The sequence below is a fragment of the Sminthopsis crassicaudata genome, chromosome 2 (genome assembly GCF_048593235.1).
Source record: "Sminthopsis crassicaudata isolate SCR6 chromosome 2, ASM4859323v1, whole genome shotgun sequence".
NCBI classification, from domain to species: domain Eukaryota; kingdom Metazoa; phylum Chordata; class Mammalia; order Dasyuromorphia; family Dasyuridae; genus Sminthopsis; species Sminthopsis crassicaudata.
In genome coordinates this window covers 55,982,143-55,997,774 of record NC_133618.1, presented here as the reverse complement: position 1 = coordinate 55,997,774, position 15,632 = coordinate 55,982,143, and the positions used below count along the sequence as shown (strand labels likewise).

Genomic DNA, 15,632 nt, shown 5'->3' with positions numbered 1-15,632 from the left:
TATATATATTTAATAAATTTTAAAAAGAATACTACCTCTGAAGTCTGTGGACAAGGGTTCAAATCCTTCCTCTGATATTTCTATCTCACCTGGCCAGTCATTTGTTAAACATCCCAGACCTTCAGCTTTCTCAAAATGGGACTAGACAAACTCCTCTTGGAGGATCCTTCCTGAATCTGTGAATCAGGGTCTGAATCCCTCTAAAACCTCCATCTCAACAACAGCACAAAAAGCAAAATTCTCGATCCTACCGTTTCATCGTTGCATATTGAGTGGATCTGAGTGCCAAACATGACTGCGGTGAAAGTGAGAAACAGAAGACCCTCAAGGCACAAGAAGATCAGCAGGATTACAGTTACAGGTGGAGAAAAATCACTGCATTCTGTGAAACAGGTCAAGAGAATCATTCATTAGCATAGAGAACATATCCCCAAATTGTGTCACTTTGAAATCCTATGTTCCTGATAGTACAGGAAAGATTGTATCCATCTTGCAGAAAGGCAAACCCACTTGCAAAGAGAGGTACCAGGGCCACTCAGAGAAACAAGGTTTTCTGTCTGGGTATCTTTGGGGACTGGAGGTCAATCCTACAGATGCCCAACAACTATGTTTCCTAGTCAGTAGTTTCACTGTCTGATTAGCTTGATTTTTTTGAACTCTTTAAAAAATGAGCTGGGATTTCTTTAGTTTAGTTTTTATAACCATGTAGGAAATTTAAAACTCAAACGTAATATATCCTCCAAGGAAATACAAATAAGCCATTTTCATCTTTCCACAGTGAAGCTGCTGACTACTAAACAATATTTGTACTTGAGCAAAGCTAGCCTGCCTCATTCCCAAAGAGAACTACAATTATAAGAGGCTTTTTCTTTTTGCACATTACAAGTATGCCTTTTTACAAATAGGCAAACCCATTTGTAGTCGAGCACATCACAATTTGTAAGCAACAACATAAAAAATGGAGAAAATGGCACAGCAAATAAGTGATTCAAATTTCACTCTAAAACAAAATATGTGTATGTAAAATTATTCAAGTTAACTGAAATAAAGATATTTTTGTCCTGGTATGCCTAATCCTTTTAAACAAAAAATTATTTTTCATACTACATGTAAAACTATAAACATACATGAAGCATGCTTAATTTTGTGTACTGAACTAAATCTTTTTGTTTCTCAATCTCATTCAGCTTAAATGAAGAAATGGATATGAATTTTCTTCCACACTTGGGCTCTAAATGAGTACTTTCTGTTACTTCTCATCTTGAGAAAGGTCTGCACATTCAGGACTTTCTATTAGTTTCAGCCCAGATGAATTGTTTCCCGGTGGCCCAGGCTTCATTTTTCACCTCTACCTACAGTTAGCTCTCACCTCCTCTGTAGACTAACTGCATGCGGCCTGCAATTCAGCAGAAGCCCGAAGGAAAGGTTTGAGAGAGCGGAGGAGACCACTGCATCCTTGGACAGCATTTCAGTTCAGTAACTTGGAGGTGTCTCTCCTCTCCCCACCCTGATTCATCCACCAGGAAAGGCCTTTTAAACAAAATCAGAATTACCAACCCTAACCCCTTAACTTACCCAGGGAAGAGCTAAACCAGACACACAGTGAGATGATACAAGGATGGGAGCATTGCTCAAGCTGGCGTTTCTAACACCAGTCTAAGAGGTTAACACCATGAATCTCTACTAGAGCTGAGGGATGATGAGGACAGGATGGGGATACTGGAATATTTTCCAGTTCTTCTTTAGTTGAGCTATTTATTATGTGACTTTTTTTCCAAGCTATCAAAGCCAAATTAAACATAAATGATTTTTTGATTGTTTCAGCTACTGTTTTCTTCTTAGCATTCTCTTCTAACAGATATGACTGTATGTCCCTTACCTAGTGTGTCAGAAAATTTCTCCCTTCTTTACATTAAATGTTTGGGGTAGGCGTCAAGAAAAACTAAATGTCTTTCTCTTGAAATCTTTAGAGAAAGAAAACACAATCATCTTTTAAAAATGGTTAAGTATTGATTCTTATCCCAAAGAAAAAAGATGAATTTCCTAAATCCCTTGCTAAGAGCAAAGGGATTTCCTTTTTTAAGAAAAAAGAAAAAAATATACATATTTTAATCTTTTTTAACCTTATTTTTTTTGTTCTCTCTCCAATTAGTGAATGTAATTTAGTTTAAAAAAAATTTAGTGTGGGCTGGTAATATTTTATACTCATTTGTAAGACCCTCCTAATCAACAATGCCATCATTCAGAATTTACACAAAGTCTAAAATATGTCCCTGCACCAAGCCAGTATGACTTGTTTACTCAATCATATCCAGTTCTTTTGAAGCAGCAACTATATTACCATTGGCATCTAATGATAACATTCAACTTCAATGAAGATTCATATTGAATATGTACACATTACCAGATAAATATTGTTGAGGGTTTTTCCCCCCAATAGTGATCAAAAATTTGTACTGACCAAGCCCTTTATATCACTGGACGTACAAAAGAATTACCTAAGAATACTGAAAGGTGTAGTGAGTGGTTATAACAAATCAAAGGTAATTGGGTGTAAGGAAACACTACAACCACTTGAACATGATTAGGCTCATGCTCTTAGCTCTTCTACTCACACTGTATACATGTTCTCATCTATTCACAAGTTTAAGTAAAAAGTACATGGCTAAAGAAGGCAAGAGGAAGAGGGTGAGAAAAATATATTTAAAGTAGGAGAGGCCTTCAAGCCAATATACAAAGAGTATAAAACTGTGGTTGGCTGTTTCTTTTCTTTTTTTTTTTAATACAAACAAATCACCTGAGAAAGAAGGGAGAAATTTTTGGTAGAATTTTTTTTTCTTGATAGAGTATTAACTCTAATAGGTGAAAAAAAAAAATAATGATTTCTATCTAGACACAGTATCTGCAACAAGCAAATTCTATAACCCTCCCAAGAGCCAAATATGTACATGATTTTAAGGGAAAGTTGATTATACGGTTTCGCTGTGATAATACAAAGTCTTGGTATCATGGTGTAAAGATAATCTCATCCTAGAAAAGTAATCAAGGTGACAACAAAAGATGGTTTTTTTTTTGTCAATTGTTTGCCATTGAGTGGAATATTTTATTTCTTTCCACATGCAATAGTATGGTAATGCTATTTCTGTATTTCTACAATTTTTTTATACCCAAGCATCTACTTACCAGTCCACTGCCCTCGAACACAGGAAAAAAACTGAAATCCACACAGGATCAGAGCATGAGCTGAAGACAGAGCTATATACATCTGAATAAGAGAAAAAGTAGGAGGGAATTTTAAGGCTGTGATCCATTGGGAACAGATAATAAGTTTTCTTTCTATTCAGTTTCAAGTGTCAATAAATGCACTAAGCACAGAGTGATAAAAGTTTTAAAAGTTTAAATGTAAGTATTGTGACATTTAATAGCATCTCAAGTCACACTGGAAAATTTCTTCTGTGAAGAGCAGCAACGGGTAAGCATTTGTGACCTATGATGAGAGAGACCATTATGGCCTATGGCAGACAATGCATGCAGCACTTAATTAGCAGCCAAGCAATTGTTACAATTTGTGCCTTACTGAGAAAGACAGTTAGGGAAGAACTGGCTCAATCCAAGAAATGTGTCTACCAAAAGCAAATTTATAGTCTGTTAACCACCAAAATTTAATTTTTACTCACGGTAAAGAGCACAAAAAACCTCTGATTTTTTTCTCCTACACAATTGTTCACCCATGGGCAGTGGTGATCCATCTTCCGAATACATCGCTTACAAATACTGGAAAAAGGAAGTTTTGGGTTTTTTTAAATTTTTAATATTCTAGCATAGGAGGCTAATATAATTAAAATATAGAATAATATAATTAACTAAAACGAAAGAACAGAGAAAATAAGGAGAAAGGAAGTTAAAATATTAACAATTACACTAAGTCACCAATTTACAAAACAGGTTGTGTTTCCAAAAGCAGCAGAGCATTAAGAAATAATGTTCCCCATAGTATGAGGTTCCCAGGCCAGGCCAAAGACTTAAATAATAGTGCTACACTAACAAATTTAAAACATGTTCCTAACTCCAGCCCTGCACACTCATACAGCCCAAGCTGCTCCAGTGGCAATAGGACTTCTCCAGAAGGAGCTTTATGGACAGGTGCTCCAGCAGCCTTAGTTTTATCCTGCACTGTTTCTGAGGGCGGAGGAAAAGTATGAAGAGCATATCTATGGAAAGTCAGGGTCTTCAAATGGTCAAACCAGACGGAACAACAATCTGTCAAGAGCTAGTCTTTTTCTCAAGAAGATCTCAAGAATCAGATCTTGAGCTGTCACTGTTCCCACACAAGATTTCTTTCTCTCCTGGTGACCACTGTGGGCAGGAATAAAGACTCACCACTTTTTCCCTACCTTCCTGTTCATGGAGTAAGCCCTTCTCCCACTGGGAGTTTTTTAATTCTTCCTAACCATAGCAACTGGAAAGCAAAGCTTTGATTCTATGGTTCCTCACCTGCCCTTTTCATTTGGTCTAAAAAGGAACAACAACAAAGCTGTCCACAGATAATTATGCCGATCCTTTTAAAAAGTGATAAAGGATTTTTGCAAGGTAATTTGCTCATCACAGACATGAGAACTAAAGCCATCCCAGTATTTCTATCCCCATTTTTTTTGTACTGAGGAAATCAAGGCTGAAAGAGGATGTCTGACCAAGTCACACAGTAGCTTGGACCTAAACTTAAAAATGTAATTGTTGCTTCCATTTAAAGCAGAGTCTCTTTGAATACAAAAAGAACTAAAGATTCATATACCTATTAAAAGAAAACTCACTACTAGAAAATGGAAGAAAGGAGAGAAAATTCCAATAATACAACACTAACTCACAGTGGATATTGATGGGGAATAGGGAGGTAAATGAGAATGTACCTTGTCCCATGCACCCCTCTGTCAGTCATGTAAGAAGTTGCTCTATCCTAGTCTAGGATTAGGAACTGGCATTCAAGGAAGAAGATGGATTCTAGGCAGTAGCAGATCCAATAGCAAGGAAGAGTCTCTGTAGTAACACAGACAGGGCAGTCATTTCAAAGTGGCTGTTTCTATGTCTAAACTCTGGACTGCTTGTCTTACTACACCCATATTTATAGTACAATATACATCTCTTCAAAAAAAAATGGTCTGCCACCTATAGGCTCTTGAAAAAGATATCAAAGCTAAAAAGAGGACTAAGTTTGAGGGATATTTTGGTCTTGTAACGTATGATAGAGCTGGCAGCATGGAAAAAAAGCACAAGAAAATTCTAAAAATCTAAATGGCACAGTTTTTGTGTTCTAAGTCTTCTCAAAGAAACAGTCTTTTCTAGAGAATGCTTTGGAGGTCTCATCAGAATCAAGGCTACTATCAAATACCCCACAAGCCCCCAAGAGCTTCTACCTGCAGTGGTGTGCACGCTCAGGCTTGACACAGCAACATTTGGGACACTTGTAGATCACCTCGCCAGGCTTTAGCTGCAGACTCTCCATGTACTCTTTAGTAGCATTGCCTTTGGGTACCGCCCCCTATAAGGTAAGAAGTTAGAGAAAAACCATCAAAAATGTATCTTTTCAGACGCAATTGCTTCTTCTTCTTCTTCTTTTTTTCCTGAGGCTAAGTTTAAGTGACTTGCCCAGGGTCACACAGATAGGAAGTGTTAAGTGTCTGAGGCCTGATTTAAACTCAGGTCTTCCTGACTTCAGGGCTGGTGCTCTATCCACTGCGCCACCTAGCTGCCCCCGATGCAATTGCTCCTGAAAAGGTATTCTATATAAACAAGGCCTCTTCTACTTTCAAAAAAGGACACCATCAAAAGACAGTTCTGTAAAGAAGTCCCACAACATTAACCTTATCTCAAACCCTTTGCAAGCCAAGAATCTCAATAGTTTTCTAATCAAACCTATATTACAGCCTAGATTAACCTCTAACCTTAAGGTTCCAACTTAACAGTGGTTTAACATTAAAAATTATCAACTCCTCCAACTCTTCAGCCTATTTGAATGAAAAGTATACTAATAAGTACTGTTAGTTTTAGTACCAAATACAAATGAGAACAATACTGGCTTAAAATGAATAATTTAGCTTACCTTCTAAAATCTAATACATGTCCAACTCGGTCTACTTGGAAAAACATTCAAATGTTCCGAAATCAATTTCCTTTTGTTCTAATCATCCAAATCTTTTTTTTTTTTTTTTTTTTTTTTTTGCTCCCAAAGACTTCTTGCTTGTTTTTACCATGCCTCTGCTGCTTTCTCCACTTTAAAAATCACTGTCTTTTTTTTTTTTTAAACTAATAATACAAGTTTATCTCAGGAACCTGATTCAAGATTTTGGACTGAAAAGATCAGAAGCATTAGAGTTCTTTTATGTCCTCACAAATAAACAGAACACATATAAAAATCCCAAAAAGAAGAAAAATGGCTCAAAAAACTGAAAACTTTACCATACCAAACCAAAAAAAGCTCTTTTAAGGTGGTATAATTTAATAGTGCTGTTTCTGGAGTCAGAAAGGAACTCCTAGAGGGAGAGAATTATCTTTCTTTTTTTCACATTTGTATCTTCAGTGCTTAGAACAGTGCCTGTCACAAAACAGGTGCTTAATAAATGTTTACTGACTATTCATTATACTGAATAATCCCTAGACTGATATGCTTTTATAATTTTCAGGTCTTTTATTTTAGTTTTGTTTTAGATTTTCTTATCACTTTATTACTTCTAGTCTGTTGTAGGCTGGGAAACCAAGTGATTAAGACAGCATACATTTGTATAATATTTTAAAGATTTACAAAGCATTTTCCTCATAACCCTTCTAAATTAGTATAATTGTCTCCATTTTCCAAATAGGGAAATTCAAGCTCTAAGAAACAAAATGATTTTCTCATGACCAAACTGAAAGTATCATAATTGGAACTCGTAATTTTGCTGGTTCCACTGTTGGTTGTAAATTTAAAACAAAACTAAAATAAAAGATCAGACAATTGTAAAAGTACTCATCTGGCATTTAATAGGAGCTACCTGTAACAGTATTCATCTTTTAATGCCTAGAGATTGCATTAGGATGGAGTACTTTGAGCCGACAAGACTAGAACTTTAAGTCTCATCTCTAAGCCAGAAGCTTTATGAACTCAGGCAAATCACTTAACTTCAACATACCCCAAGTAATACCTAGGACTGGTTTTATACACACACACACATACATGTATGGTTGAGCCATATATTCTATATAACCAACTACAATATTAGGTCCTAAGAGCAAGGGCCTATTTTTTTTTTTTAAGTGTCTTTGCATATCCCAATGATTAATACAATGACATAGGCACAGAAGGGGTTCATTAACAATCAATATTTATTAACAATGATACATTTTAAGTAATATCAGCAAGTTCCAAGGGCTTTTGCTGCACTGGAGAGAACCACAATTTTCACTCACTTCTGAGTTATTAACCAATGTTCCAACACTGTTCCATCACTGACTCAAGCTTAACTCACTCTTTGTTCCCTGCTCAAAAATTGGGCCTGGACGAAGAAAGATCCAAGTGCAGCCTTAAACACTTACTAGCTGAGTCACTCACTTAGCCTCAGTTTATCTTAGTAATTGTAATTGTACAATTGTTTAAAAAAAAAAAAAAAAAAAAGGAGAAAATAAGCCGTAGGATCGTTGTGAGGGAAAAACCGAGACCCTCAAGTCTGTACAGCAATTAGTGCAATGCCTGGCACGTAACAGACACTTATTATTCTTATTTTCCTCCCTTCTCCTCCTACTCCTTTTATAGTATAGTTACACTCCAAATAATTCCAAAATATGACAAAAATCACAGTCAAAATTAGGAACAGAAGAGATCCAAGGCTCCACACATCAACACAACATGTTAACCCCAAACCCCACGCAATTTATATGATCACAACTTTCTAAGCAAAAGGAATTTTCCTGAGATTACTTAGCCCAAAATCTGATTTTATTAAGGACAGTGAGTAAGACCCAAATATGTAAAATGCCTTGCCTAAACTCACTCAGCAGGTATACTTAGCTTAACTCCTGAGTTAGTCATTCCCACTAAACTGTGAGGTCTCTCACCTTTAAGGTGACATTTTTCCTTTCTAATTTATACAATTAAAATGCCATACATTCAGGAAACATTTAGGAAAATAAAAATTTAAGATTAAATGAACAAGAAATCCTCAGCTCAAAGGAGCCAGCTAAATTTAGCACAATAAGAGAAAATATCAATAGGATAAGAACATACTTACAGGGTCAGTTAGCATAGTTCTCAGATGAGACGACAGGGCTAAAACTGCCAAGCAGTTAAAAACAACACCGTTGATCATAGAGTACCAAAAGTCTTTGGAAGGCAGCAACATGACAAAAGTCACAACAAAGTCTGCATAGACAACTAGAAGCCATGTCATGACAGCGCAGACCATACCACAGCCATCCCGGATGAACCAAATCTTGTCTGCTGTGTCAGCTTCAGATGAGGATGAAGATGAAGAATCATAATTCTCATTTTCACCAAGAAGGGGATGATGTTCCACATCACGGAACCTGTGCCCTGATGACTGCATGATTTCCTGGGCTTACCCTGAAGACAGGAGAAAGGCAACATTTATATACATGTAAATGCAACATAAAAACCAATAAAGAACAGAGCTGTGCTAGAAAATATGCACTTGATGATCCAATGTTCTTGAATAAAACAAATAAAATTCATTTCTTCCATTGTCATTTAAAAATCTAATTTAGGTTTGAAAACACAGGTACCAAAAAACCAAAAATAAGTCTAATTACTTCTACTCTAAATTCCATGCCTTTTTTTTTTTTTTTTTTTGCTGAGCCAATTAGAGTTAAGGGACTTGCCCAGGGTTATACAGCTAGGAAGTATTAAGTGTCTAAGGCCAAATCTGACTTCAGGGCTGGTGCAACTCCAATGCTTTTATAACATTCTCATCCTTATCCATAATATAATCAACATCACTGATTTTATTCATATAAATTGTATCCAAGTGGCAACTCTATCTATACCATAAAAAGAACAAGAGCTTATACAAGGTTACAAATACATATGTAATATAGTTTCTTCCTACTCCTAAAGTGCCATATTGATTCCAAGTTCACAGTTATTTACTCCATTGTCCTCATTTTACATACAAGGAAAATGAAACTGAGTGAAATGAAGTAACTTGTCAAAGACGCACTGATAGAAAGTATTAAGTCTCAGAACTTCAGAATCAGAAGGGACTCCATCTAATATCTAATTACTTGATTTTTTAAAAATCCCTTCTACAAAAACTCCCAAAGGATCACACAGATATGACTCCAAGTAATCCAGTGGCAGGGAAGTTAATACTTTGTTAATAATGAAAGTCAATTCATTTTAGAAATTCACTAAATACAAGGATTTTTTTATATTACAGAAATTTGCCTCTCTTCACATCAGCTGTTGTAGCTTCACCCTCTCCACCTCCCACCACATTCTGGACTGTTTTAGATGTCATATCACATTATATAACTAGTTTAGCCAAGTGCAATTCCCTTATCCTGTAACTTAAAAAAATCCAAATCAAGGATTTCAACTATCCATGGTATTAGTAGAGTGTCTGAGTTCCTGATTCCTCTGCAGCCTATCTACTTGTGACCTTAAGAAGACATTTCTCCAAAGGATAGGTTTAAAAGTCCTCTTGTATAATTCCTCACCTGAAAAATTAAGAAACTAAAATACCAAATGGCCTCTGGATGACCCTGGGTCAATTTAACCTCCTGGAACCTGAGTTTTCATCTGTCACATGAAGAGGTTGGACTATATCTCTAACATTCCCTCCCCCTTTTAATCTAGAATTATGTGATTTCTAGATTATGTTCCATTGTATTAACCTTAGACAATCTGAGGTAGGTGACAAACCAAGTTACTTCAAATATTTATTAAGCTAATATAGGTTAGGAACTGAAAATGACACTGATATACGAACACAAAAGAGAGTCTTGGCCTTTTAAGTTCTACACAAAGGGCTTTCATTAAAACCACACTCAGAAACAAGAAGTACAAGTGTCACTATCCATTTTACAGAAGAGGAAACAAAAGATCAGAAGCTCTAAGTAAGTTCCCCAAGACCACAAGAGCTAGGCCTGGAAGCAACTTGGCTCCAAGAATAGCTCTCTGTGCACTACACCAGCCTGATGCTCTTGCTCTTCTCCTTGTTCATTAATTCTGACATATAAGTAGATCTTAGATATTATGAGGCAGGTCAATTCTCGAGAGCCTCCACAGCTGTGGATCATAACATCGGAAGGAGTTGCAGTGCAGCCTTTGCTGACACAGGTGCTGTGGACTGGGAATGGGATAAACTGGAGGCAGAGGGAAGAGGAGAGAAGTCAGAAAACACAACTGTCTCTCATTGAATCATCCTCTCACAAGAGGAGATCCATTCTGGATTGGATCTTCAGCAGCTACTGTCAGGTGGCTCCCATGTATTCCAACACTTAGGTATGTAATGTTTCCTACAATTTGCCCTTTTCATTCTGATATGAGATGTAGCATGGAAGAGTGGATAGAGAGTTGGCATTGGAACCAGAAAGACTTGAGGTCAAGTCTTCAAGTATATCTGTCAAACTGGCTGTGTGACTTTGGAAAAAGTCACAATCTCTCACTAAAACTAACAAAATCAATTTATACCTTTCAATTATGACAGATAAAATACTAAAGGAAGAAATCCAACTACATACTGCAAGTTAGATACAGGGGGGAAAAAAATAGCACTGGATTTAGAATCAGGTGACCTGGATCCAAAATCTAGCCATGACTCAAATTCAATAAATGTATACTTCTTACATGTAACACTATGTTATCTATCATGACCTACAAAGAGAACTTCTTGACGGGGGCAGCATTTTTCCTGGGTCTATATCCAAGAAATTAAAATGGAAGTCAATGAGAAAAGACAGTACAATTCAGAGATAAATGTCCTTTAATATCTTTACAGGAACATGTCTATTTCATTGAGGGAAGCAATATTCCTATCAAAATTTTAAAATGAATTACTTTGCTCCTCTCTTGTGCTTTTGATCACACGGCTCCCAACCTAGACCAGTACTCTTACCCCATCCTTGCTTCCTCTTTGTATTCTTCCATTTTACTGCAACCTTGGATCAGGGTCTCTGCCAACTTCATTCACACCCCCACCAATCAGAATTAATTTCTGGGATAATGTTGTAAAAAATTACCTATGCATATGTACTATCAAAAAATGTTATAATTATAACATTAATTTTAAAAAAAGAATTAATTTCTGCTTTGAATCTGCCTATTCACTCTGTGCCATTACCTATAAATTTATAATTTTGCATTACAATTGTCTAGGTTCCTATATTATTGCCCCTATTAAATAAAAAATTTCTTGTTTTATTTAATTTTATATTCTTTACCACTTAGTATCTATTTTATATACACTAGTTACCTTAAAGCTTTGGTGAATTAAAATAAGCTAATACCATTAATATTCTAGTTCAATATTAAAAACATCATTTCAAAGAATGACTAATATGAACGGGAAAGATGTTATACCATCATTACTGAGAAATACTTTTTCAAATTTTCTAAAAGCAGGATGCTTATGCCTCTTGAGGCTTCTGTTGGCAACAAAACACTAGGCAAGGTCAAATGTGGAGATGGTCAAATGTGGAGATGATCAAGTATGAGCATTACTATCAGTACATTTTATTTTTGCAAATCTAAAAATGTTTTTAACATCAACTTTCTGAAGACATCTTTTTTTCTTTCTATGGCTAAGAACGTGTCTGATATTAATATTGACAATATATATTTCTGTACAACTTAACATTCAAAGAATATGGAAGAGATTTTATAGAAACATTACTGATCTAAATAATTTAGCTTTTTTTCAAATAGTATTTTTCTCCACTTTAGGGAGAGGGAAAAATTAACTCTTTTCAGTGGCAGCACAGAAAAGGAGAGTACTAGCCAAGCAATTAACTGTAGAATCTGGGATTTGTTAATGTACTTATCAGTTAGGACACTAAAGAAAGAAAAATCTGAATTTCTTTCATTCTTCTAAAGGAGAACAAATTATTTCATCCAAGAGGATGTTTTAGTTCTAACAAAAGTTTTTGAAAATGCTCTAAAGACTTTGCACGAAAGACAAAACAAATTTAATGCTAGATTTTTTCTCCTATTCATCATTTGTCAACAAACATAAATAACAAAAAGTTATATATGTAAACAAGAAGCCAAAAAATGGAGCTATTACCACTATTAATAATAGCTAATATTTATAATAGAATTTTAAGGTACAATGAGCTTTTTACATATAGTAATTCATTTGATTCTCACAATTTTTAAAGGTAGGTGCTATTAACATCATCCCCATTACATATGTGTGCAAAATGACACAAAGATAAATTAATTTGCCTAGTGTCACACATCTAATGAGTGTCTGAGTAGGATCTGTCCTTCTTGACTATAGGCCTAGCATGCTTATTCAGTGAACCCTCCTATCTCTAATCTCCTTTTTCCAAGATGCTTATCAGATTCTATAAAGGAAATCTGATTAAGATAAATAAAAAAAGAATTATGTATCTAGGATAAGGGAAGCTGTTGGTTGAAGGAAAAAAAAATACTTGCATGAAATATTTCCACAGGAAATTATAACTATGTATAAATATAGATATAATACATATATCTATTTATATAATTATAGATTAGACTAAAGGGCCATTCTCCAATGAAAAAGTAATCAAAGGAATTAAAAAAAGAATTCTCAAAAGCATAACAAGCAACTAACAATCATTTGAAAGTCTGCTTTATATTAATGATCAGAGAAAGGCAAATCAAAACATCTAAAAAACTGTCAATGATTAGAATAGTTAATATTATAATAAGGTTAAGGAAAAACAGCACACTATCTTATATGCAGACAGAGCTGGCAAACAATTTGAAATAAGGCAAATAAAAGTGTCTAAAATAACCATATTCTTTGACCTAGAGTTTCCACTACTAGGTTTATATCCCATGTAGTTCATAAACAAGAATAAAGTCCCCATAAACACTAAAATATTTATAGCAGCCCTTTTATGGTAGGAAAAAACCCAAAAAACTGGAAATTAAGTAAATGTCCAGCAATTGAGGGATTGCTAAACAAATTGTTCTATGTGAATGTAACAGAGTATATTATGGTGCCATGAGAAATGACAACCATGATAAATACAGAAAAGTGCAGACTTAACAGGTACTGATATAGAATGAAATAAGCACACCTAAGGGGGGGGGGGGGGGAGAACAGGTGATGACTATAGCAATATAAATGAAAAGATCAAAAATCAAAAAAGGAATACTGCAAAATTACCAAGAACAATTATTGCTCCAAATAAGAGAAATGAGAAGACACCCTCACCCCACTTCTTGAAAAAGTGGGAGGTCTATGGGTGTGGTTCTCTGTATATATAGACAGCTTTCTTCTTCCTCTTTTTCTTTTCCTTTAAAAATATTATTTGTTATATGAAATGGCTATCTGAGAATGGGAAAAGAATACACTGAGAGAAATTCTGATGCTGTAAAAAGTCAAAGAATATCAATAAATTTATTTTTAAAAAGACTACTCCAAATCACTAAGAAATATGCAAATAGGTACATTAAAAACACTATTAGTGAAGCTATGAAATTTTGAAATGTCCATACTCTTTGATCCCAAAAATCCCTAAACAGAGGGGTGTGTGTGTGTGTGTGTGTGTGCGCGTGTTTGAGAGATATATATTAAAGACTGGGGAAAAAAAAGTCCATATGTATTAAAATATTCATAGTAGATTTTCTGTGGTAACAAGAAAGTAGAAACAGATTAGGTGACCAAAGATTAAAGAATGATTAACAAATTCTAGTACACAAATTAATACAGCACTACTGTCTTATAAGAAACTATAAATGAGAATTCTATATTGTTGTATGTGTATGAGTATAAAACTGATAGAGTGAAGTTAAACTTAACCAGGAAAACAATATACACAATGAAAATAGGAACAACAACAACAACAAAAGGGGAATTGGACACTAGATAATTATAAAGACCAAGCTTGGTCTAAGAAAAGAACTGAGAACATTCAACTTCCTTTGCAAATAATGTAGGGCAGACAGAGAGCTGCACTGGAAGGCAGGCAAATGTGGATTCAAATTTAGTCTCATCATTTGAGTGATCCCTGGCAAATCACTTAACCTCTGTTGGACTTAATTATTATCTATAAAGTAAGGGATTTAGACCAGGTGATCTTTATAGTTTATTTGACTGATTTTGCTCAACAGTTTAATTTTACTTCCTTAAAAAAAAAAAAATTGTTCTAAGATGAATGATTAAAAAAAATTGAGAACTCAATGTAAAACCAAAAAGAAAATTAATATAAATTAAGAAAACCTTGAGAGCAAGGAGAAAATAAAAAGGAAAATAGTTATTGGGAAAGAGAAAAGCATTGCAGACTCACTTTATGGGATATATAAAGAGCACAAAAAAAGACATATACTTTTTTCACAGAACAAAGTCAAAGGAAAAGAAAAGATTTAAAAGAAAGTAAAGTGGTAAGAACTACCAAATAAGAATTAATAACTCAATATGAAATAAATTTTACATAAAATTTAGAGAGCAGGGTTAAATGGATAAAGGAGATTAAATTTTAAATAGATTAAAGAGTTACATAGAAGCAACTCCCCAAAATCTAAATATGACATTGCTGAACAACTTGTATAATTCAGTAGTTATTAACTTTTTATCCCCTAAGCATGTAAAAAAACATAGCTTTAAAAATAGATATTTAGCCTGTCCTTGCCCCACACAATACTCTTAACTTTAAAGATAAAACTTGTTCTTAGTGCTGTGATATCATAGAAAGAACACCAGATTTAGAATCAAAGAACTTTTCAATTTCCAGTTCTGCTACTTAGTACCTTATCTGAAAATGAAGATTAAACAATACAATTGCAATGGGAAAATTCTTTTTTCTTTTTTGCTAAGGTAACTGGGGTTAAGTGACTTGCCCAACGCCACACAGCTAGGAAGTACTTATTCAGTTGTCTGAGGCCAGCTTTGAACTCAGGTCCTCCTGACTTCAGGGCTGGTGCTCTCTATCCACTGTACTACCTAGCTATCCTAAAATTTTAAGGAAAGATGTACAAATATTCTTAAAAATTAGCCAGAGCAAAATGGAGGAAAGCTAAAGGATGATGGCAGGATTCCAAATAATTGTTTTCCTTACCCCACCCCTTCAATATTTATCATTTTCTTTTTTTTTTTGGAGGGAAGGATCATGTTTGTCACTTTGATAAGAAATGAAATCTCAATCACAAAATGGAATCCAGGGATTTACTTTCTTTTAAATCTTTTTTAAAAGCAGAGATTAAAACAAGAATTAATTTGCACTTCTCTAATTAGCAATGATTTAGAACCTTTTTTGTAATATATTTTTTTCCCCATTTCTTTCTCAGCTATAAAGTTTCTACCTTTAAGAACTACTAGTTCATATCCCTGGACCATTTATCAAATGGTAAATGGCTCCTGCTCTTGCTATAAATTTTAACTGGTTCTTTATATATCTTAGAAATGAAACCTTTATCAGAGAAGCTTAGTACAAAA

At 34.7% G+C, this 15,632-nt stretch overlaps 1 protein-coding gene across 1 annotated transcript in view; it reads right to left on the bottom strand.

The window, feature by feature from the left end:
* Positions 1-15,632, bottom strand: part of ZDHHC7 (zDHHC palmitoyltransferase 7) — a 37,909-nt gene that overhangs the window by 3,487 nt on the left and 18,790 nt on the right. Inside the window, exons 3-7 of the mRNA XM_074286316.1 lie at positions 8,259-8,590; positions 5,412-5,536; positions 3,678-3,774; positions 3,184-3,265; positions 252-382 (exon numbers count right to left, since the gene is read on the bottom strand). Coding sequence (XP_074142417.1) covers positions 252-382; positions 3,184-3,265; positions 3,678-3,774; positions 5,412-5,536; positions 8,259-8,573 — 750 coding nt within the window. The 5' untranslated portion in view covers positions 8,574-8,590. The remainder of the gene's footprint in view (positions 1-251; positions 383-3,183; positions 3,266-3,677; positions 3,775-5,411; positions 5,537-8,258; positions 8,591-15,632) is intronic.